This window comes from Papio anubis, chromosome 13, assembly GCF_008728515.1.
Source record: "Papio anubis isolate 15944 chromosome 13, Panubis1.0, whole genome shotgun sequence".
NCBI lineage: Eukaryota > Metazoa > Chordata > Mammalia > Primates > Cercopithecidae > Papio > Papio anubis.
In genome coordinates this window covers 44,928,866-44,952,681 of record NC_044988.1, presented here as the reverse complement: position 1 = coordinate 44,952,681, position 23,816 = coordinate 44,928,866, and the positions used below count along the sequence as shown (strand labels likewise).

At 38.0% G+C, this 23,816-nt stretch overlaps 1 protein-coding gene across 6 annotated transcripts in view; it reads right to left on the bottom strand.

The window, feature by feature from the left end:
* Nucleotides 1–23,816, bottom strand: part of CCDC171 (coiled-coil domain containing 171) — a 501,053-nt gene that overhangs the window by 213,988 nt on the left and 263,249 nt on the right. For all 6 annotated transcript variants that reach the window (XM_031654260.1, XM_031654264.1, XM_031654261.1 and 3 more), the window contains 2 exons: nucleotides 16,557–17,061; nucleotides 15,703–15,819 (listed from right to left, as the gene is read on the bottom strand). In XM_031654260.1, the coding sequence (XP_031510120.1) occupies nucleotides 15,703–15,819; nucleotides 16,557–17,061 (622 nt within the window). The remainder of the gene's footprint in view (nucleotides 1–15,702; nucleotides 15,820–16,556; nucleotides 17,062–23,816) is intronic.

The window sequence follows — 23,816 nt, the reverse complement described above, 5'->3', positions numbered from 1 at the left end:
AGGTAGCAGGGGCAGCCACCTTTAGCACTTTCTATGCATTGAATTCAAGCTATCATTATTGAACTTCCTATTTCATGAAAAGGTAAGAAGTAATATGCTGGTCCCATTAAGACATCAGTACACAAGAAAGAAATAAAACAATGAATATTTACAGGACATTTACAACCACTAGGCAGGTTATATTTCTTCTTAATGTAAGGAAAAGCTAGGAACTTTTATTAGCCAAATTTTACAGATTAGAATACTGAGGCTGAAACGAGATTAAGTGATTTGCCCAATAACACACAAATAGGAAACAATGGTGCCCAGATTCAAATTTAGAGTTCAAGTTCTTAACTAATACTTTACCGTATATCCAACATGTTTTACAGTATATTTTCTTTCTTAGTTAATACTATGCATACAATTCAGAACTTACTCTAAACAGATAAAAACCTACTCTTTAAAAAGACTGAATGTTTTTTACCTTAGAACAAAGATAACATGAAAAGCCACACAGTTATTATTAAAAACTTAGTATTGGCATACATGCACCACAGTTTTCCTGGGGCTAAGAAGAAAAAGGGTCAGTGATGCTATTAATTTGTAATCCCAGTATTTAAAATGGGTTTAATTTTTAGCAAGTTCTCAAAAACAAAAAACAAGAAGTACAAAAAGATAAAAACATACTTCTGCCTCATAACAAACATCTTCTTTCACTTCAGAATTTTCAGAATATTTACTAAACAGATTTCCCCAAGATTCCGTCATTTCAATTTCCTGCTTGGCTAAAATAATTAAAATATTTCTCATAATTTAACATGATTCAAAGGACAATGAGTCAATTACAAATCAAAGCTGAACTGATATTCCTGCTACCTGTCCTATGATGAAAATATCCTGTTGTGAATTGCTTAAATTATGGAATATACAAATAATTAAATATTACTCAGAACTTAAAAATCATTCTCTAAAAGAATATTAATAGAAATGGAAAAACCCTCAAAAAGTAAAACTTTTTAAAAAATGAAATTATGACACTGTATCATAAGCAAAGTACAGTATCACTTCTGTGAGTTTTCCTGTAAAAGATATACAAGCTGAACCTAATCATGAGGAAACACCAGACAAATCAAAACTAAGGGATATTCTACAAATAACTGGCCTGCAATCTTCAAGAAAGCCAAGATCGTGGCAAAGAAAAGACTGAGGAACTCTTCCATACAGGAGACTAAAAAAACATGATTAAATGCAACACATAATTCTAAACTACATCCTTTTGCTATATAAAGAACGCCGTTGGGACAACTAGGGAAAGTTTCATGGTATCTGAAAGACAGTAATGTATCCATGTTGATTTCCTAATGTTGACAGTTGCATTCTGGTTATACAGGAGAATAACCAGAATGCAACTTTGAAATGCACACTAAAATATGCAGTCTTTGAAATGCACACTAAAACAAGAGGGAGTGGCACAGCATCATACTATCAACCAGCTCTCAAACTGTTCAGCAAAAAGAAAAGCTCTTTGTTATGTACTTGCCACTTTTCTGTAAGTCCGATGTTATATCAACTTGACTTTTAAATGATGATATAAACTTACGTACTCTATGATATTATCAATATCATTTGTAAGTCTATTAGTGGATGGATAGGAGGAAAGGAGGAAGGTGGGAGGGAGGTAGGGAGGGGAAATACATATTCAAATGTTAACAATAACTACTCCTAATACACAGCAATGAAAAAGAATGAAATCATATCCTTTGCAGCAACATGGACACAGCTGGAGGCCGTTGTTATTAGTCTGTTTTCACACTGCTGATAAAGACACACCCGGGACTGGGCAATTTACAAAAGAAACAGGTTTATTGGGCTTACAGTTCCACATGGCTTAGGAAGCCTCACAATCATGGTGGAAGACGAAAGGCACGTCTCACATATGGCAGTGGCAGAGAGAAAATAAGACTCAAGCAAAACAGGTTTCCCCTTATCAAACCATCAAATCTTGTGAGACTTATTCACTACCACAGTAAGACGGAAACCAACCCCATGATTCAATTATCTCCCACTGGGTCCCTCCCACAACACATGGGAATTATGGGAGTACAAATCAGAGATTTTGGTGGGGACACAGCCAAACCATATCATTCCACCCTGACTCCCTCCCAAATCTCATGTCCTCACATTTCAAAACCAATCATGCCTTCCCAACAGTCCCCCAAAGTCTTAACTCATTTTAGCATTAACTCAAAAGTCCACAGTCCAAAGTCTCATCTGAGACAAGGCAAGTCCCTTCACCTATGAGCCTGTAAAATTAAAAGCAAGTTAGTTACTTCCTAGATACAATGTGGGTACAGGCATTGGGTAAATACGGCCATTCCAAATGGGAGGAATTGGCCAAAACAAAGGGGTTACAGGCCCCATGAAAGTCCAAAATCCAGGAGGGCAGTGAAACGTTAAAGCTCCAGAATGATCTCCTTTGACTTCATGTCTCATATCCAGGTCACGCTGATGCAAGAGGTGGGTTCCCATGATCCTGGGCAGCTCCGCCCCTGTGGCTTTGCAGGGTACAGCCTCCCTCTGGCTGTTTTCAAGGGCTGGCATTGAGTGTCAGTGGCTTTTCCAAGTGAACAGTGCAAGCTGTCAGTGGATCTACCATTCTGGGGTCTGGAGGACAGTGGCCCTCTTCTCACAGCTCCACCAGGCAGGTGCCCCAGTAGCGACTCTGTGTGGGGGCTCCTCCCCGACATTTCCCTTTCACACCACCCTAGCAGAAGTTCTCCATAAGAGCCCCACACCTGGCCGGGGGCGGTGGCTCAAGCCTGGGCGACAGAGCGAGACTCTGTCTCAAAAAAAAAAAAAAAGAGCCCCACACCTGCAGCAAACTTCTGCCTGGGTATCCTGGCATTTCCATACATCTTCTGAAATCTAGGCAGAGGTTCCCAAACCCTAATTCTTGACTTCTGTGCACTCATTGGCTCAACACCACGTGGAAGTTGCCAAGGCTTGGGGCTTACACCTCTGAAGCCATGGCCCAAGCTCTACCTTGGCCCCTTTCAGCCCCACGGCTGGAGCAGCTGGGACGCAGGGAATCAAGCCCCTAGGCTGGCCACAGCATGGGGGACCCTGGGACTGGTCAACTAAACCATTTCCATGAAGACCTCTGACATGACCTGGAGACATTTTCCCCATTGTCTTGGGGATTCAGCTAATCGTTACTTATGCAAATTTCTGCAACCCACTTGAATTTCTCCTCAGAAAATGGGTTTTTCTTTCTATCATATTGTCAGGCTGCACATTCCTGAACTTTTATGCTCTGCTTCTCTTATAAAACTAAATGCCTTTAACAGTACCCAAGTCACCTCTTGAATGCTTTGCTGCTTAGAAATTTCTTCCACCAGATACCTTAAATCATCTCTCTCATGTTCAAAGTTCCACAAATCTCTAGGGCAGGGCAAACAATTTAATTTATTTGCTAAAACGTGAATAAGTTTACGCCATGCCCATAGGATCTGATGGTTTTGGATAAGGGGAAAACCCATTCCAATATCTCTCCTTCTCTCTCTCTTGCTGCCACCATGTGAGACGTGCCTTCCACCTTCCACTGTAATTGTGAGGCCTCCTCAGCCATGTGGAACTATAAGTCAAATAAACCTCTTTCTTTTGTAAATTCCTTCCTTGTAAAGACAAGGACATGAGATTTGGGAGGGAGTCAGGGTTGAATGATATGGTTTGGCTGTGTCCCCACCCAAATCTCTACTCCAATACCCTTCAAGTTCCTCATCTCCATCTGAGACCACCTCAGCCTGGACCTTATTCATGTATCTATCAGGCTTTCAGGCAAAGCCATTCAGTAAGACTCTAGGAAGTTCCAAGCTTTCCCACATTTTCCTGTCTTCCTCTGAGCCCTCCAAACTGTTTCAGCCTCTGCCTGTTTCCCAGTTCCAAAGTCACTTCCACATTTTCAGGTATCTTTTCACATTTTCAGGTATATTTTCAGCAACGCCCCACTCTACTGGTACCAATTTACTGTATTAGTCCATTTTCACATTGCTGATAAAGAAATACCTGAGACTGAGCAACTTACAAAAGAAAGAGGTTTATTGGACTTATAGTTCCACATGGCCAAGGAGGCCTCACAATTACAGTGGAAGGTGAAAGGCACATCTCATATGGTGGCAGCAAGAGAGAGAAGGAGAATGAAGCGGAATGGGTTTCCCCTTATCAAGCCATCAGATCTTATAAGACTTATTCACTGTCATGAGAACAGTATGTGGGAAACCACCCCCATGATTAAATTATCTCCCACCAGGTCTCTCCCACAACATGCCAGAATTATGGGAGTACAGTTCGGGATGAGATTTGGGTGGGGACATAGAGTCAAACCATTAATAGCCATTATCATAAGCAAATTAACACAGGAACAGAAAAACATACCACATTTTTACTTGTAAGTGGGAGCTAAGCATTGGGTATACATGGACATAAAGATGGGAACAGACACAGGGGACTACTAGAGCAGGGAGTGAAAGAGGTGGGTAAGGGCTGAAAAACTACCTATTGGGTACTATGCTTATTACCTGGGTGATGGACTCATTCGTATCCCAAACCTCAGCATTACACAATATACCCATGTAACAAATTGGCACATGTACTCCCTGATCTAAAATAAAAGTTGAAATCATTAAAAAAGAAAAAGTAACAGTAACCATTCTTGTGTGAGCTGAGTGATAGAAAAATATTTTTTGTTTCTGTTATTTTTATTCTTTTCTATTTTTTTCAAGTTTTCTGAATTGACCGGTTTTCCTTTGTAATGGTAGGGTGGGGCAGTAGATGTGGAGGTAATAAGTGATATTTGCTTTTTAGAAAGTGAATCCTCTCTATGTTAGGTTTGTTGATTAGTGGATTCATCTACAAACCATCCCTTCTCTGTTGCCACCTTCTAGCTAGCCAGCCAGGAATAACCATGTGATTCAGGTTCAGGTCAATGAAACAAGAAGAGAAGACTGCTGGGTGAGCTTCTGGGAAAGTTTTTGCCTTCCTGACATAAAGGAATAGATTCAGCAGCCATATCACTTCACATCTGTATCAGCTTTCTTGAGATATAATTAAACATCATACAGTTTGCCCATTTCAAGTATACAAATCAATGTTTTTTAGTATATTCACGGAGTTGTGCAACTATAACCACAACCAATTTTAAAACATTTTTATCAACCCCAAAAGAAACTCTATATCCATTAGCAGTCACTTCCCATACTCCCTTAACCCCCACTCCAGCCCTGGGCAACCACTAATCTGCTTTCTTTCTCTAGATCTGTCTACTCTAGACATTTCAAATAAATGGAATCATGCAATATGTGATCTTTTGTCACCATCCTCTTTCACTTTGCATAATGTCTTCAGGGATCATTCACTTTATAGCATGTAGCAGTACTTTATTCCTTTTTATTTTCTTTATTCCTTTTTTATTAGTTTATTACTTTATTCCTTTTTTATTCATCATTTAGATATCTATCCATTAATCAGTTGATAGACATCTGGGTTTTCTTTTCACTTTTTGACTCACGCATACTGATGCTATGACCATTTGTAAATGTATCCAATTCACAAACACTTGAATTGGTTTGTGTTTGTATGAATGTATGCTTTCATTTCTCTTTCTCTTGGATACATTCCTAGGAGTGAATTTCTGGCTCATACGATAACTCTATGCTTAACTTTTTAAGGAACTTCCAGACTCTTTTCCAAAGCATCCGTATCCTTTTCATTCCCACCAACAATGTATGAATGCCTTCACATTTTGCCCTTCCCTCTTCCTTCTTGCAAAAATGCAATCCTGATGCCTGAAAGTAGAGTAGCCAGCTTAAAACTAAGAGGCACAAACACGAACACATTAAGGATAGCAGAGAAGAAAGACCCAGTCTAGATTTCTACTTACCTCTAGACTTTCTTTTATTTGGGAGGAAAAATTCCTATTTGATTAAGGTATTTTAAATAGGGTCATCCAATAATTACAAAGAAGGCAAACCTCTTCCAAACATACAATGTCATTCTATTCAGAGAATAAACTTCTCCTTGATCTTTATATACTAATTTATAACAGAACCCTCTTTTTAAAATTTACAGCTACATATGATATTTAAATTACCTTGAAATTATAAGACAAACCAATGTATTTCCATCTGATCTTATTTTTTATAAAATGTATTATTCTGTTAATGCAATAAATATTAATAATGACCAATATATGAACTAAGCAAAGTAAGCAAACCAGTAATCAAAGACTCTTCTAAGTACTTTAAAAATGTATTCATTCAGTCTTGTAAATAACTCTATGAGATAGGTAAAACTACTTTCCCCCATTTTATAAATAAAGAAATTGACGCACACAGGATCTAAATAACTCGCCCAAGGTCACACAGCTAGTGTCAGAACCAGCATTCAAAGTCAGGCAGAATTCCTACTTAACCCTAAAGTATTGCCTCCCCTGTAGAGCAGCTTAGCAATTTTAGGATAGAAGATTAATAAATAGTAGCCTGAAAATGTATAAAGGAGTATGTGTGTGTATGTGCATGTGTGCATGCGTGCTCATTTATGTTATACTCTACTCTCACAGTGAAATGAGTAATAAGGGGACAACTATTTTTTAGCACCCACCAAATGCCAGGTATTATATACAATGCTCAACAAGTATTATCTCACTAAATCCTCGTAACAGCCAGGAAGAAGACAATATCTTCATTTATAGGCAAAGAATCTGAGACCCAGTAAAGTTAAATAACGTGCCCAGTTTCACACAACTGATAATTAGATAAATGATAACTAGATTTGGATACAAAATCAAACCTGCTCTGTTCAAAGCTAATGCTCTCTCTACCATACAATAAAGTTTACCTGTTTAGGTTATTCATATGCTAAATTGGAAACTCCACATGACTATATAAGCTCTTATGGTTTTATATTTATCACTCTCATTATTATCTCTTTGTAACTACTCACACGCTTTAACTTTCTGAAAATACGTTCCCATCCTTTCTGCCAAAATACCTGAAATTTCTACTACAAAAATATAACTTAAAAGGAAAACACATGATCCTGGAAAAATATTACATAAACAAACCCCTCCAGAGAGGGTCCACACTGATAATTTCATGTTAGTCCAATAATATTCCATTATCTACCTGTCTGGACCATATTCCTTCCAGTATTTCTCATGACTGTGATATATCAGTAATTCTCTCCCTTTATTAACAATCACTTACTCTTCTCAGAGTAGTGTTTCTTAGCCAACAAACATTTAAAACTTCCCCTAAAAAAAAAGTTTGCCTGAACTTGCTATTTCCTCTAGCTGTTAGAGGCATAGCCAGGTCTAATATCAAAGGCACCTCTGCTCCTAGATTTAGGCAAGCATGTAAAGACACCACCTTCTACTTGGTAAATCTTACCTATGCATGTCTTTATCAGGGTCTTAATTACTGTGTCAATATTTTAACACTGAAAGTGTTGTAAGGGGCCACTTTTGGAATGTGCTCAGAGGAAATTACTGCCTGGTTTTATAAAACTTCTGCAATTTGACCCCATGCCAATGATGCATCTTTCTTCCAATATGAATAATGGAAAATATCCTTTATTAATCACTATCTATAAGCCAGGTCTGCTAGGCATGGATTTTCATTCTCATCCCTTTAATGTCTGTTCTTTCCATTCTGTGTTTATTCCCACCTCTGCATCTCTGCTTAACCATGCCCTTAGTCTGAATGCCATCTCTCCTCTCTAACCTGCCATCATTCTAAGCCTAGCTAAATCACAAGTTCCTCCCTGAAGCCTTCCCTATACTCATAAGCCCACACTGAGCAGCACCTTCTGTAGATTCTCGTAGCATTAAAAGCTGTACCTCTTCATTTCATCCTTAATTACATTCTGCTTGAAGTCGCTCATGAGTTGTCATTCTTGTTCTCTAACAATTGTGCATATTTTCTATAGTATCAGACCAATTTACACATTTTATCTCCTAGAATATATATATAACACAGTGACAAGAAAAAATGCATGAAATAAATTAATAACGTAAACAAGATGATAGCTTAAGAAACCAATCTACTTTTAAGCGTCATACTTACAAAGAATATTGGTAACATAAATCTCCTGTTTCTTTTCTTTATATATATATACTTTAAGTTCTGGGGTATATGTGCACAATGTGCAGGTTTGTTATATAGGTATACATGTGCTGTGTTGGTTTGCTGCACCATCAATTCATCATTTACATTAGGTATTTCTCCTAATGCTATCCCTCTCCCAGTCCGCACCCCCGACAGGCCCTGGTGTGTGATGTTCCCCTTCCTGTGTCCATGTGTTCTCACTGTTCAACTGCTACTTATTAGTGAGAACATGTGCTGTTTGGTTTTCTGTCCTTGTGATAGTTTGCTCAGAATGATGGTTTCCAGCTTCATCCATGATCCTGCAAAGGACATGAACTCATCCCTTTTTGTGGCTGCATAGTATTTCATAGTGTATATGTGCAACATTTTCTTTATCCAGTCTATTATTGATGGACATTAGGGTTGGTTCCAAGTCTCTGCTATTGTGAATAGTGCCACAATAAACATACGTGTGCATGTGTCTTTATAGCAGCATGACTTATGATCCTTTGGGTATATACCCAGTAATAGAATTACTTGGGTCAAATGGTATTTCTAGTTCTAGATCCTTGAGGAATCGCCACACTGTCTTCCACAATGGTTGAACTAATTTACACTCCCACCAACAGTGTCAAAGCATTTCTATTTCTCCGCATCCTGTCCAGCATCTGTTGTTTCCTGACTTTTTAATGATCACCATTCTAACTGCTGTGAGATGGTAACTCATTGTGGTTTTGATTTGCATTTCTCTGATGACCAGTGATGATGAGCATTTTTTCATGATTGTTGGTTGCATAAATGTCTTCTTTTGAGAAGTGTCTGTTCATATCCTTTGCCCACTTTTTGATGGGGTTGTTTTTTTCTTGTAAATTCTTGTAAGTTCTTCAAATTTCTTGTAAGTTCTTCATAGATTCTGGATATTAGCCCTTTGTCACATGGATAAATTGCAAAAATTTTCTCCCATTCGGTAGGTTGCCTGTTTACTCTCATGACAGTTTCTTCTGCTCTGCAGAAGCTCTTCAGTTTAATTAGATCCCATGTGTCTATTTTAGCTTTTGTTGCCATTGCTTTTGGTGTTTTAGTCATGAAGTCTTTGCCCATGCCAATGTCCTGAATGGTATGGCCTAGGTTTTCTTTTAGGGCTTTTAGGTCTTACATTTAAGTCTTTAGTCCATCTTGAGTAAATTTTTGTGTAAGGTATAAGGAAGGGATCCGGTTTCAGCTTTCTGCATATGGCTAGCCAGTTTTCCCAGCACCATTTATTAAATACGGAATCCTTTCCCCATTGCTTGTTTTTGTCAGGCCTGTCAAAGATCAGATGGTTGTAGATGTGTGGTGTTATTTCTGAGGCCGCTGTTCTGTTCCATTGGTCTATGTATCTGTTTTGGTACCAGTACCATGCTGTTTTGATTACTGTAGTCTTGTAGTATGAAGTCAGGTAGCGTGATGCCTCCAGCTTTGTTCTTTTTCCTTAGGATCATCTTGGCTATGTGGGCTCTTGTTGGTTCCATATGAAATTTAAAGTAGTTTTTCCCAATTCAGTGAAGAAAGTCAATGGCAGCTTGATGTGGATAGCACTGAATCTATAAATTACTTTGGGCAGTATGGCCATTTTCACAATATTGATTCTTCCTACCCATGAGCATGGAATGTTTTTCCATTTGTTTGTGTCCTCTTTTACTTCCTTAAGCAGTGGTTTATAGTTCTCCTTGAAGAGGTCCTTCACATCCCTTGTAAGTTGGATTCCTAGGTATTTTATTCTCTTTCTAGCAACTGGAAGTGCATGGGAGATCACTCATGATTTGGTTCTCTGTTTGTCTGTTATTGGTGTATAGGAATGCTTGTGATTGTTGCGCATTGATTTTGTATCCTGAGACTTTGCTGAAGTTGATTCTCAGCTTAAGGAGATTTTGGCTGAGACGATGGGGTTTTCTAAATATACAGACATGTCGTCTGCAAACAGAGGCAATTTGACTTCCTCTCTTCCTAATGGAATACCCTTTCTTTTTCTTGCCTGATTGCCCTGGCCAGAACTTAAAATGCTATGTTGAATAAGAGTGGTGAGAGAGGGTATCCTTGTCTTGTGCTGCTTTTCAAAGGGAATGCTTTCAGTTTTTGCCCATTCAGTATGATATTGGCTGTGGGTTTGTCATAAATAGCTCTTATTATTATGAGACACATTCCATCGATACCTAGTTTATTGAGAGTTTTTAGCATGAAGGGCTGCTGAATTTTGTCGAAGGCCTTTTCTGCATCTATTGAGATAATCATATGGTTTTTGTCTTTGGTTCTGTTTATGTGATGGATTTTGTTTATTAATTTGCCTATGTTGAACCAGGTTTGCATCCCAGGGATGAAGCCGACTTGATCGTGGTGGATAAGCTTTTTGATGTGCTGCTGGATTCGGTCTGCCAGTATTTTATTGAGGATTTTCACACTGATGTTCATCAGGGATATTGGTCTAAAATTCTCTTTTTTTGTTGTATCTCTGCCAGGCTTTGGTATCAGGATGATGCTGGCCTCATGAAATGAGTTAGGGAGGATTCTCTCTTTTTCTACTGATTGGAATAGTTTCAGAAGGAATGGTACCAGCTCCTCTTTGTACGTCTAGTAGAATTCAGTTGTGAATCCATCTGGTCCTGGGCTTTTTTCAGTTGGTAGGCTATTAATTATTGCCTCAATTTCAGAACCTGTTATTGATCTATTCAGAGATTCACCTTCTTCCTGGTTTAGTCTTGGGAGGGTGTATGTGTCCAGGAATTTATCCATTTGTTCTAGATTTTCTAATTTATTTTTGTAGAGGTGTTTATAGTATTATCCAATGGTAGTTTGTATTTGTGTGGGATCAGTGGTGATATTCCCTTTATCATTTTTTATTGCATCTATTTGATTCTTCTCTCTTTTCTTCCTTATTAGTCTTGCTAGTGGTCTATTTTGTTGATCTTTTCAAAAAACCAGCTCCTGGATTCATTGATTTTTTGAAGGGTTTTTTGTGTCTCTATCTCCTTCAGTTCTGCTCTGATCTTAGTTATTTCTTGCCTTCTGCTAGCCTTTGAATTTGTTTGCTCTTGCTTCTCTAGTTCTTTTAATTGTGATGTTAGGGCACTGATTTTGATCTTTCCTGCTTTCTCTTGTGGGTGTTTAGTGCTATAAATTTCCCTCTACTTACTTCCTTAAATGTGTCCCAGAGATTCTGGTACGCTGTGTCTTTGTTCTCATTGGTTTCCAAGAACATCTTTATTTCTGCCTTCATTTTGCTATTTACCCAGTAGTCATTCAGGAGCCGGTTGTTCAGTTTCCATGTAGTTGTGCGATTTTGAGTGAGTTTCTTTTTTTTTTTTTTTTTTTTTTTTGAGATGGATTCTCGCTCTGTTGCCCAGGCTGGAGCGCAGTGGCGGGATCTCAGCTCACTGCAAGCTCCACCTCCCCCATTTATGCCATTCTCCTGACTCAGCCTCCCGAGTAGCTGGGACTATAGGCGCCTGCCACCTCGCCCGGCTAGTTTTTTGTATTTAGTAGAGACGGGGTTTCACCGTGTTAGCCAGGATGGTCTCAATCTCCTGACCTCGTGATCCGCCCGTCTCGGCCTCCCAAAGTGCTGGGATTACAGGCTTGAGCCACCGCACCTGGCTTTGAGTGAGTTTCTTAATCCTGAGTTTTAATTTGATTGCACTGTGGTCTGAGAGACAGTTTGTTGTGATTTCAGTTCTTTTACATTTGCTGAGGAGTGTTTTATTTCCAATTATGTGGTCAATTTTAGAATAAGTGCGATGCGGTGCTGAGAAGAATATATTCTGTTGATTTGAGCTGGAGAGTTCTGTAGATGTCTATTAGGTCTGCTTGGTCCACAGCTGAGTTCAAGTCCTGGATATCCTTGTTAATTTTCTGTCTCGATCTGTCTAATATTGACAGTGGAGTGTTAAAGTCTCCTATTATTATTGTGTGGGAGTCTAAGTCTCTTTGTAGGTCTCTAAGGACTTGCTTTATGAATCTGGGTGCTCCTGTATTGGGTGCATATATATTTAGGATAGTTAGCTCTTGTTGAATTGATCCCTTTACCATTATGTAATGGCCTTCTTTGTCTCTTTTGATCTTTGCTGGTTTAATGTCTGTTTTATCAGAGACTAGGATAGCAACCCCTGCCTTTTTTGATTGCCATTTGCTTGGTAGATCTTCCTCCATCCCTTTATTTTGAGCCTATCTGCGTCTTTGCATGTGAAATGGTTCTCCTGAATACAGCATACCAATGGGTCTTGACTCTTTATCCAGTTTGCCAGTCTGTGTCTTTTACTTGAGGCATTTAACCCATTTACATTTAAGGTTAATATTGTTATGTGTGAATTTGATCCTGTCATTATGATGCTAACTGGTTATTCTGCCCATTAGTTGATGCATTTGCTTCATAGCATTGATGGTCTTTACAATTTGGCATGTTTTTGCAGTGGCTGGTACCTGTTCTTCCTTTCCATGTTTAGTGCTTCCTTCAGGAGCTCTTGTAAGGCAGACCTGTTGGTGACAAAATCTCTCAGCATTTGCATGTCTGTAAAGGATTTTATTTCTCCTTCATTTAAGAAGCTTAGTTTGGCTGTATATGAAATTCTGAGTTGAAAATTATTTTCTTTAAGAATGTTGAACATTGGCCTCCCACTCTCTTCCGGCTGTAAGGTTTCTGCCAAGAGATCCGCTGTTAGTCTGATGGGCTTCCCTTTGTGGGTAACCCAACCTTTCTCTCTGGCTGCCCTTAACATTTTTTCCTTTACTTCAACATTGGCGAATCTGAGAATTATGTGTCTTGGGGTTGCTCTTCTCAAGGAATATCTTTGTGGTGTTCTCTGTACTTCCTGAATTTGAATGTTGGCCTGCCTTGCTAGGTTGGGGAAGTTCTCCTGGATAATATCCTGAAGAGTGTTTTCTAAGTTCATTCCACTCTCCTCATCACTTTCAGGTACACCAGTCAAACGTAGATTTGGTCTTTTCACACAGTCCCATATTTCTTGGAGGCTTTGTTCATTTGTTTTACTCTTTTTTCTCTAATCTTGTCTTCTCATTTTATTTCATTAATTTGATCTTCAATCATGGATATCCTTTCTTCCGCTTGATCAAATTGGCTATTGAAGCTTGTGTATGCTTCATTAATTTCTCATGCTGTGTTTTTTAACTGCATCAGGTCATTTATGTTCTTCTCTACACTGGTTATTCTAGTTAGCACTCCTTTAACCTTTTTTCAAGATTTTTAGCTTCCTTGCAATGGGTTAGAACATTCTCCTTTAGCTCGAAGAAGTTTGTTATTACTCATCTTCGGAACCCTACATCTGTCAACTCGTCCAAGTCATTCTCCATCCAATTTTGTTCCCCTGCTGGCGAGGAGTTGTGATCTTTCGGAGAAGAGGTGTTCTGGTTTTGGGAATTTTCAGCCTTTCTGCTCTGGTTTCTCCCCATCTTTGTGGTTTTCTCTACCTTTGGTCTTTGATGTTGGTGACTTATGGATGGGGTTTTGGTGTGGATGTCCTTTTTGTTGATGTTGAAGCTATTCCTTTCTGTTTGTTAATTTTCCTTCTAATGGGCACCTCAATCTCAGATCTGGTGGAGTTTGCCAGATGTCCAGTCCAGACCCTGTCTGCCTGGGTATCAGCAGTGGAGGCTATAAAACAGCAAGTATTGCTGCCTTATCCTTCCTCTGGAAGCATCATCCCAGAGGGGCACCTGCCAGATGCCAGCCAGAGCTCTCCTGTAAGAGTTGTCCGTCAGCCCCTGCTGGGAGGTGTCTCCCAGTCAGGCTACGCAGTGGTCATGGACCCACTTGAGGAGGCAGTCTGCCCATTATTAGAGCTCAAATGTGCTGGGAGAACCACTGCTCTCTTCAGAGCTGTCAGGCAGGGACGTTTAAGTCTGCAGAAGCTGTGCCCACAGCTGCCCCTTCCCCCAGGGGCTTTGTCCCAGGAAAATGACGGTTTTTATCTATAAGTCCCTGACTAGGGCTGCTGCCTTTTGATCAGATATGCCATGTCCACAGAGCTGGAATCTACAGAGGCAGTCAGTCTTGGCGAGCTGCGGTGGGCTCCGCCCAGTTCACACTTCCCAGCAGCTTTGTTTACACTGTGAGCATAAAACCACCTACTCAAGCCTCAGCAATGGTGGACGCCCCTCCTCCCACCAAGCTCCAGCATCCCAGGTCGTTCACAGACTGCTGCGCTAGCAACAAGGATTTCAAGTCAATGGATCTTAGATTGCTGGGCTCCATGGGCATGGGACCCGCCGAGCCAGGCACTGGAGAGAATCTCCTGGCCTGCCAGTTGTGAAGATTGTGGAAAAAGCGGAGTATTTGAGCGGAAGTGTACCATTCCTGCCAGTACAGTCTCTCACAGCTTCCCTTGGCTAGGAAAGGGAAATCCCCCGACCCCTTGCACTTCCCGGATGAGGTGACGCCCCGCCCTGCTTCAGCTCACCCTCCGTGGGCTGTACTCACTGTCCAACCAGTCTGAATGAGATGAACAAGGTACCTCAGTTGGAAACGCAGAAATCACCCATCTTCTGCATAGATCTTGCTAGAGTTGCATACTGGAGCTGTTCCTATTTGGCCATCTTGGAAGCACTCAAATCACCTGTTTCTTAAACCAAATCTAAAACTATTTCTAAGCTCTTTCAAGAATGTCCAGTTCTGCTTTAAAGTTATAATACCAAAATTCTTAAAATATATTTAGTTCAGAATTTTATTTCAGACTCCAAACCCAGTATCTTGAGGTTCTGCCAACACATTAAATATGCACATTGCTTACCAACATCAATGGCCATAACTTAAAAATAATCTTTAAGTTTCCTACTACAAAAGTCTAGGTTTAGATATTTGAAATCACAATGTATGATCTATATTTGCACAGTGGAAATGTCTAATTAAATCCCAAATTATCATTACATCCAGGCTTACATTTCATTAAACAGGCAAACCTTAACAAGTCCATTACACAATTTTAACAACTAATGTGTCTGAAATGACCATAATTAGTCCAATTAGTTTTCATTGAACCTGTCAGACAAAATATCATGCAATCTGAATCATTTTTAAAAACTTGCATTTTAAACCTTTGTAAATCGCTGATAATAGGTGGTTCCACACCAGGTAGGAAGGAGCAGACTATCCGAATTAATTGTATCTAAAATACACTAGAAAAAGTTAAAAAAATCACAAAGAGAGAGAGAAAAATTTTCTACTGGCTCTCACATTACTCAAGCTTATGAAATTTACAGCCACAAGTAGAAGTGAAACAAGGCCAAAACATATGAAAGAACATTGCCAGTATTACTTAATAAAAAGCTAATGATGAGCTTTCCATAGGAAAAACGGAAAGAAAAAAAAATAAGGTGGATACATTCACCAAGAAAAGTCATTTCCCCATAAAGACAAAATTTATATTAATTTACATCATTAAGTACAGAATTAATCTCTCCGTGACTGAATAAAATAAAGATAAAAATAAATTTATTTTCTCCCTATACGGTTTATTAGAATTTGTGCAATAAAGAATTTCTGGACATTTGTTCTTAAATGTATTTTGCAAGGACATAAAAGAAGGAACCATACCTGTTTTACCAATGACATCTTGTAATTCAGTCATAGAACTGATTATTGCAGCAAGAAGGTCAGAACTGGTGAGCCAATTAAGCGCTTGTAAACAACGCAACTGCTCCTTTTGATGTTCTGTAAAATTGAAAAAATCCATTGTAAAATTCTACAAAACTTTATTAAAATCTATATTTAAAATTCATAGCAGTGTTCAGCTATTTAAGAAACAGATCAAACCCTATTGTGAACATTGCCTACTGTGCAAAAATCTATTAAGAAATGTTAGATTAGTTCGACCTAATTTACAAATAACTGTAAATGACACCAAAAAAACAGAAAAAAGAAATTTTCTTTGGTTTTACTTACACTACTTAATAGTCTGCTTTTTAAAAATAAAAACAAGTCATTTCTTCAAAATAGTTAAGCATTCAAAAACAACTGGAAAATTTATTTGTCTCATTTTCATACAATTCTTCAATATATTTTTAACCCATTTCATACTTATTCATAGAAACTGAAAATAAATCATACTGATAATTTGAAATAGGGCAGTTTTTGATTGACATAACTGAAAAATCACTGTATAAACTCTTTGCTTTACTTCAGAGGATTCAAATATAAAACAAGACAAAGTTCAAATTATACATATTTGTCACCTTATATTCTAATCTGCTTAAAACAAAAAAACACAGCCTAATTTATACAAAATATTCACTTATCCATACACACATATACATACATATGGAGACTATGTTATATTATTTGGCATTTTACATGATTTTTTTAAAGTTTTTCCATAATAGCCAGGTATAGTCACACTGTATATTTCACTTACATGCAACCTATATTTTTAAAAGCACAAATTATCTTACTTGGAAATTTATGCTTGTCTTTGGGCTCTCCTGTGCACACTAACATGCCTATGCCTTCTTTGAAACTCTCCATCCAGGTAAAAAGAGAGGCACATGATTGGCCCAAAACCTTGAGTCTGTTTGCTGCCAAAATTGCAATAACAACTTTCCGAAATATACGTATGAATCCTTTGAATGTTTTCTTTTTCATCTTGGCTTCCTCTTGCTTCTTTTCCTCTACAGTTGACAAAGCCTGGGCTAGAGTTCTAATTTCCAATTTGAACAACTCAAAGGTGTTGACCTGCTCCTGGAGAAAATCTCTCTGTGTAGACAAGGCGCATGATCGGCTATAGAGGGGATATAAGGCACCAGCCATCAATGCACAGGCTGCCAGCAAGGATGTCTGTTCCCTTTGAGTCTGTGATAACAGTTTTTTGAAGTGCGAATTTTCGAGAACCAACTGTTCATGCGACTTCTCAATATGGTTCAATTTTTCCATATTTTTTTCAGCAATTTCTTGAAATTTCTATGGAAGAGGTCAAACAATATATTTGATCATGAAACAAAGAGGCATTTTATTAATTTCCCTTTACGCAAAGAAAACAAACTTTTGCTGACAACCACTTCTTCCTCTTCAAAAGATACATGTGTTAAAACAGCCAAAATATTAAATAAGATAGATAGGGCAACAGTGAGCCAAACAGCTTAGATTTGAATGTGCACATTGATTTTTAAATCCTCTCACATAGAAGCTTTATGTAAAGTAGAACACATAAATTTCAGAGTATTTCACGAATTTCCTATAGACTTACACATAAATACACAAATTTAGAAAAGAAAAATATGCTTTCTCTGTATAATTTCTCTTCCTCCACTCCTTACTAATTCTTCATTCCTACTTTTAAACAGAAATGACACTGTCAATAGAGGGGTTCCTAGATGTAAAAAAGACTTTACTTTTTACCAAAATAAACAACCGGTTCAATCAATGATATAACGAATAGCACGGTCTACCATTTACTGCATGAGAAGGCACTGTCTCTCAGGGATACTCACTTATTTCAGTTTCTGTTTTACCTCCTCATGACAGAAAGCTGTACGCAGCGCATCTCCAGTGGTGACAGGAAATACTAATTGTGACCTGGGCCTCAGCAGCCCTCTGCTCCTTTTTGCCTAATCAAGGTGCTTACAATCCAAAACTTAATTTGAAATAAAAAGAAATTTAACTGTAGGAACCACAATTAATCACTAGAAAATAAACTGGCTCTCTCTATGAAATCTTAACCTAATCAGTAAGGAATCTTGAAAGACAGAGTAAAATCAAGAAGGGCAAGGCACAATGGCTCATGCCTGTAATCCCCGTGTTTGGGAGGCTGAGGCGAGAGGGCTGCTTGAGCTCAGGAGTTTGAGACCATCCTGGGCAACATAGCAAGACCCCATCTCCACAAATAAATTTTTAAAAATTAGACAGGAATAGTGGTGCACACCTATAGTGACAGCTACTTGGGAGGCTGAGGCCAGAGAATCAATTGAATCCAGGAGGTTCAGGCTGCAGTGAGCCATGATCATGCCACTGCACTCCAGCTAGATAACAGGGCAAGACTCTGTCAAAAAAAAAATAATAAAATAAAATAAAAAATTAAAAAAGGAAGAAGACAGACAAAAGAAAAGAAGAAAGAAGATGACGAAGATAACAGATCCCAATTTGCTTTACTATTCACTTATTATTCAATAAACATTTATTGGGGCCAGGCATAAGGGCTCACACCTATAATCCCAGCACTTTTGGAGGCCAAAGTGAGAGGATCGCTTGAGGGCAGGAGTTTGGGACCAACCTGGGCAACAGAGTAAGACCCTGTCTCTACAAAAAAATTAAAAAATATCAGCCAAGTGCAGTGGTATGTGTATAGTTCTTGCTACTCAAGCGGGTGAAGGTGGGAGGATCTCTTTAGTCCAGGAATTTGAGACCAGCCTAGGTGACAGTGCAAGACCCTGTCTCCATTAAAAAAAAAAAAAAAAAATTGCATTGATTAGTTACTAAATTACACGTACTCGGAAAAGGGACAAGTAAATCAGCTAGTGTGGTATAATGCTATGATAGAGACATTCCAGGTTGCCAGAGGAATACAAAAGGGCACTAAAACAAACTTTGGTAGCCATATTCTATCAATGGGACTATGTCCCAGAACTCCACACAAAGACCACTAGTAAAGCAAGTGGTGTCCCACAGGGAGTGCTAAAAGGAGCAAGAAACTCTGAGAAGCAGTAGCTATGCAGACTGCTTGCAAGAGGATGTGCGACAACCCTCTTAAAGCAGGCACACTTTAAGGAAAAATAAAACTTGACACTTGACTTGTAGCTAGATTAAAGCAGGAAGACTCGCATGTGGAAAAGGAAGAGCCAGAAAATAGCACAGTATGCTCTAAGGATGGAAATAATTCAGAATACCTGAAGAACTGAGAGAAATGATGGAAATTTGGAAAGTACACATGTAACAGAGGACTGAGTACCTAATGTGCTACACTAAGAAACTTAACTTTATCTGGAGAGGTATGAGAAGCCATAAAATCCTGGAACTGTCCTATTGTTAGTAAAGGGATGTGAGAATTAGAAACATAATAAAGATGGCCAGGGGTAGCAGTAGAGTTGCAGCAGTTGGGAGTAGGATGAGGGGAACAAATGAAAATCACAAAGGTTAATTCCATATTCTCTTCAAAATCAATTTCATCTGTTCAATTAGAGGAAAAAAAGAAAGTTACAGAAAACCTAGAAAATGTAAGAGGCAAACTAGCAATACTTGGGTAAATGAAAATAAAAGTGAACCTCAGTGTCTCAGGCAGAAGTGTTTTCAACAAAAATTACACACAAAATTACAAGAAAAATTGTGCGTGTAGATACAGGTAGAGGTAGAGACACTGTACCCTAAAGTCAGTATCTTAATAATGGAGAAAAACCTAAAGCATTCTTACCAAGTTCCGGAGCAAGGCAAGAATACCCACTATCTCCAGTAGTATTTAACATTGTATTTGGTGTGTTATTACCCAGTGCAACTAGGCAACAAAAAGCAAGTAGAGACATAAGAACTGGCAAAGAAGAAGTAAAACTATCTCTACTTGTAGAACATGTGATCATAAATCTAGAAATACCAAAAGATCCAATGACAGAATTCAAACAAAAAAAAAGTCAGTAAGGTTAAAATATATGAAATCAACACACAAAAAAATCAACAGCTTTTTGTTCACAGCAACATTATTCACAATAGCCAAAAGGTAGGAAAAAACAGAAATGCCTAACAGGGGAAGAATGAATCAACAAAATGTGGTATATCCACACAACAGAATATTATTCAGCCTTAAAAAGGAATGGAGAACTAATACATGGTACAACATAAATTGAAAAATTATGCTAAAAGAAAGAAACCAGACACAAAAGGCCACATTTGTATGACTCCATTTATATAAAATACACAGACTAGGAAAATTTGTAGACACAGAAAACACATTTTTGGTCAGCAGGGGCTGAGGAGAAGAAGGAACAAGGAGTGACTGCTTAACGGGTTCAGGGTTTCTGTTCAGAGTGATGAAAAGTTCAGGAGCTAAATAGTGGTGATGGTTGTGCAATACTGTGAACATACTTAATGCCACTGAACTATATACTTTAAAAGGATCAAAATGGTAAATTATATGTCATGTATATTTTACCACAATTTAAAATATCAATATCCTTAATATATACAGATAAACAAAAAAGAAGATAACGGAAGAGAAAACTCCATTTAGAATTCCATAATAAAAAAGATAGAATAATTTAGGAATCAATTTAGCCTGAAATGTAAAAAATCTATATGAGGAAAAGTTTTAAATACAGCTGAAAGACACAAAATAATACTTCAAACTTCAACAGCCTAACTCATCACAAAGATTCAATTATTCCTAAGTAAATTGATAAACATAGTGCAATTCCACTAAAAAACAAAGCAGTTTTTTTCTGGAGCTAGGCAAGTTGAGTTTAACCCTGAAAAAGAGGAGGAATGAGAGAGGAACAGCCCCACCACATATTGAAACACCAACAAAACCTCTAATTAAGGCTGGGCACGGTGGCTCACCCCTGTAATCCCAACACTTTGGGAGGCCAAGGCAGGTGGATCACCTGAGATCAGGAGTTTGAGACCAACCTGGCCGATATGGTGAAACCCTGTCACTACTAAAAATGCAAAAAAACCATTAGCCAGGCACGGTGGCACAGGCCTGTAATCCTCGCTACTTGGGAGGCTGAGGCAGGAGAACTGCATGAACCTGAAAAGCAGAGGTTGCAACAACCCAAGATCGCGCCACTGCACTCTAGCTTGGATGACAAAGCAAGACTCTGTCTCAACAAACAAACAAACAAAAAAACCTCTAATTTAAAAATCATGTTATTTGTACATTAAAAAAAAAGACCAATGGAACAGAATAAACAGCTAGAAACAGATCTAGGCACAAAAAAAACTTCAGTGATAAAGGTAGCAATTCAAAGCAGTGGGAAAAAGACAGACTAAATGGTGGTGAAATAACTAGATGGCCTTTCGGAAAAAAATATAAAAGTTGATCTACACCTGACATTTTATACAAAAGTAAATTTCAAATAGACCATAAATCTATACATAAAAAAAAATGAAACCACAGAAATATTAGAAGAAAATGCAGGCAAATTACTTAATCTTGGTATAAAGATAGGATTGCTAAAACTAAAAATCCAGATGCATAAAAAGAAAAGATCAATTAACAGATTAAAAAATACACATTGGAGGGCCAGGTACAGTGGCTCACACCTGTAATCCCAGCACTTTGGGAGGCCGAGGCAGGTGGATCACGAGATCAGGAGATCAAGACCATCCTGGCTAACATGGTGAAACCCTCTCTCTACTAAAAATACAAAAAATTAGCCAGGTGTGGTGGAACGTGCCTGTAATCCCAGTTACTCAGGAGGCTGAGGCAGGAGAATCACTTCAGTCTGGGAGGCGGAGGCTGCAGTGAGCAAAGATCGAGCCACTGCACTCCAGTCTGGGCAACAGAGCAAGACTTGCTATCAAAAAAAAAAAAAAAAATTGGTATTATATAAATAATTTGATTTCAAAGTTTCCAGTTCACTCCTACTAGAACCCAAATCTCAGTGGATACTGTGAGGCCTATTATTTCTCTATTTTAATGGGAATAGTTTGAATATTATAGTGCTTATTCATATTGCAGGCATTGTTCTAAATGCTTTACATATATTCTTTCTAATCCTTATACTAAACTATGAGGTTGGCACAGTTTTACTGATAATAAAATTGAGGTTAAGAGAAGTTACACAATTTGCCCAAACTCCTTCAGCTAGGTTTATCTAATTCTCTTACTAACTTTTTTGTCTTTACTGAACCAAGGTTCTCCCCTCAGGTACCAACATCTCCACATGTCTTCCCCTTCTCCCACTGTCCTCAACCTGATGATCAAGGAGAGGATGATCTGTTCCCTTAGTATACAGGCATTAGCCTCACCACCACTTTTCATAATTTAACATGTTCTGTAGAACCCCTGGGTCCTTTGCCTTCCATCTCCCCTAACACTATTCGAATACTAACAATCTTCAGAGCCCATTTCAGGTTCTGTCTATTCTATGACTCATTTTACTATCATTTTCCTTCACACTGATCTTGACCTTCTCTGAACTTAAGTTCAGAGAACTTAAGTCACTCAGGCATTTAACTTCTACACTACTTATTTTTTCATGTGTGTATATCTACTCTCCCTCAAATACAAGACTGCTAGTTCCTAGAGGTTAGGAATTATTTACTATAGTGTCTGTCACAGTGCTCTATACCCTATAGATATTTAATAAATATTGAAGGAATTAAATAACCCTTTATAAAATCATCCCTGACTTTGCTTAGCGCAGTGTTTTGCCCATAATAGACACGGAATAAACACCCAATTAATGAAAAAAGCTTTACAATGTAAAGGATTAGAAAAAAGAAAAATATAATTTAAAAAACAAAATTTCCAAATGTAATTTGGAACTTATCTACATGTCAGAATTCTGGTTTAAATTAATTCTGACTTTCCATAGGGAACTACTTTCAGAGGTATTGCATTATTTACTGTGAATTATTCTTGAAGAACAAAGCCTGTTTGATTGTAAGGGTGGAAACAGCTATAGAGCAAATTTGCCTTTAAAAAAAAATCTAATGTTTTCCACCCAAGGAGATTAAAAGCCAGTATTTTTAAAATAAACAGAAGGAACATCGCTTTCACATGGGACAAAAGCATTCCTAGTACTGAAATAACCTGCTCCTCAGTGTGTCTAATTTCAAAAAATAATATTCTCAAATTCCCCCACAAAAACATTCCAATCCTGAAGGAAAAAAACTAAAAATATAGAATGCATATCTTTTACACAAAATTCAATAGCATAACAAAAATACTACATAATTTCACCAGTTTTCCTTTACTCCCTAATAAATTCAAAGTACATCCATAATGGGGAGAAAGGACAGCTTTTTTCCTTAATGAATCACGGACTTACTTCCTGAAATACATGAGCTTTGAGGGATGCCTTACTGGCTTACAGCACTCTGTGAACTCTGAGACTCTGGGCCAGAAATTAGACACTTCCCTAGGGAGTAAAATTCTTTTGTATCACTCTTGCTCGCTGCGTTCTTGCTCTTTATGTTGGCAAAAGGGCAAATTGCAAACTGGACATTCAATGACATATAGACATCAAAGGACTTCATTTAAAGTATCTTATTTTTGTAAGTTTCATATCTTGCCTTTTTAAGTTATGGTAATATTTTAAAATATAACAAACATAAATTCACCTGCTTTCTCTAATATGTAAATGTTTCTCTGTTTAAAAATAAGAATACTCTGTAGGAAACTGAAACTCTCAGACATTGCTGATGGGATTGTAAAATAGTGCAGCCATTTTCAAAAACAGTTTGGCAGTTCCTCAAAAAGTTAAACACAGAATTATCATATGATCTAGCAATTCTATTATCTAGTCTTCATATACACACACACATTCTCAAGCCCCATAATGGTTATTTATTTAATTTTAAAACACTATCTTCATTACGTAAATTTAACACAACAAAAATACGTGCCAAAAATGGTATGTGCCTGTGTTTACTGTTTTGTTTCTAAAGCACTGTAAATTATAAAATACCCTTTGATTAAACCATACCCTCAAAAGAAGAGAGTTCTTTTTATCGGAAGACTGGGAATAAATGTGTCAATACAGGCAAGATGTATGGATTGCTTATTG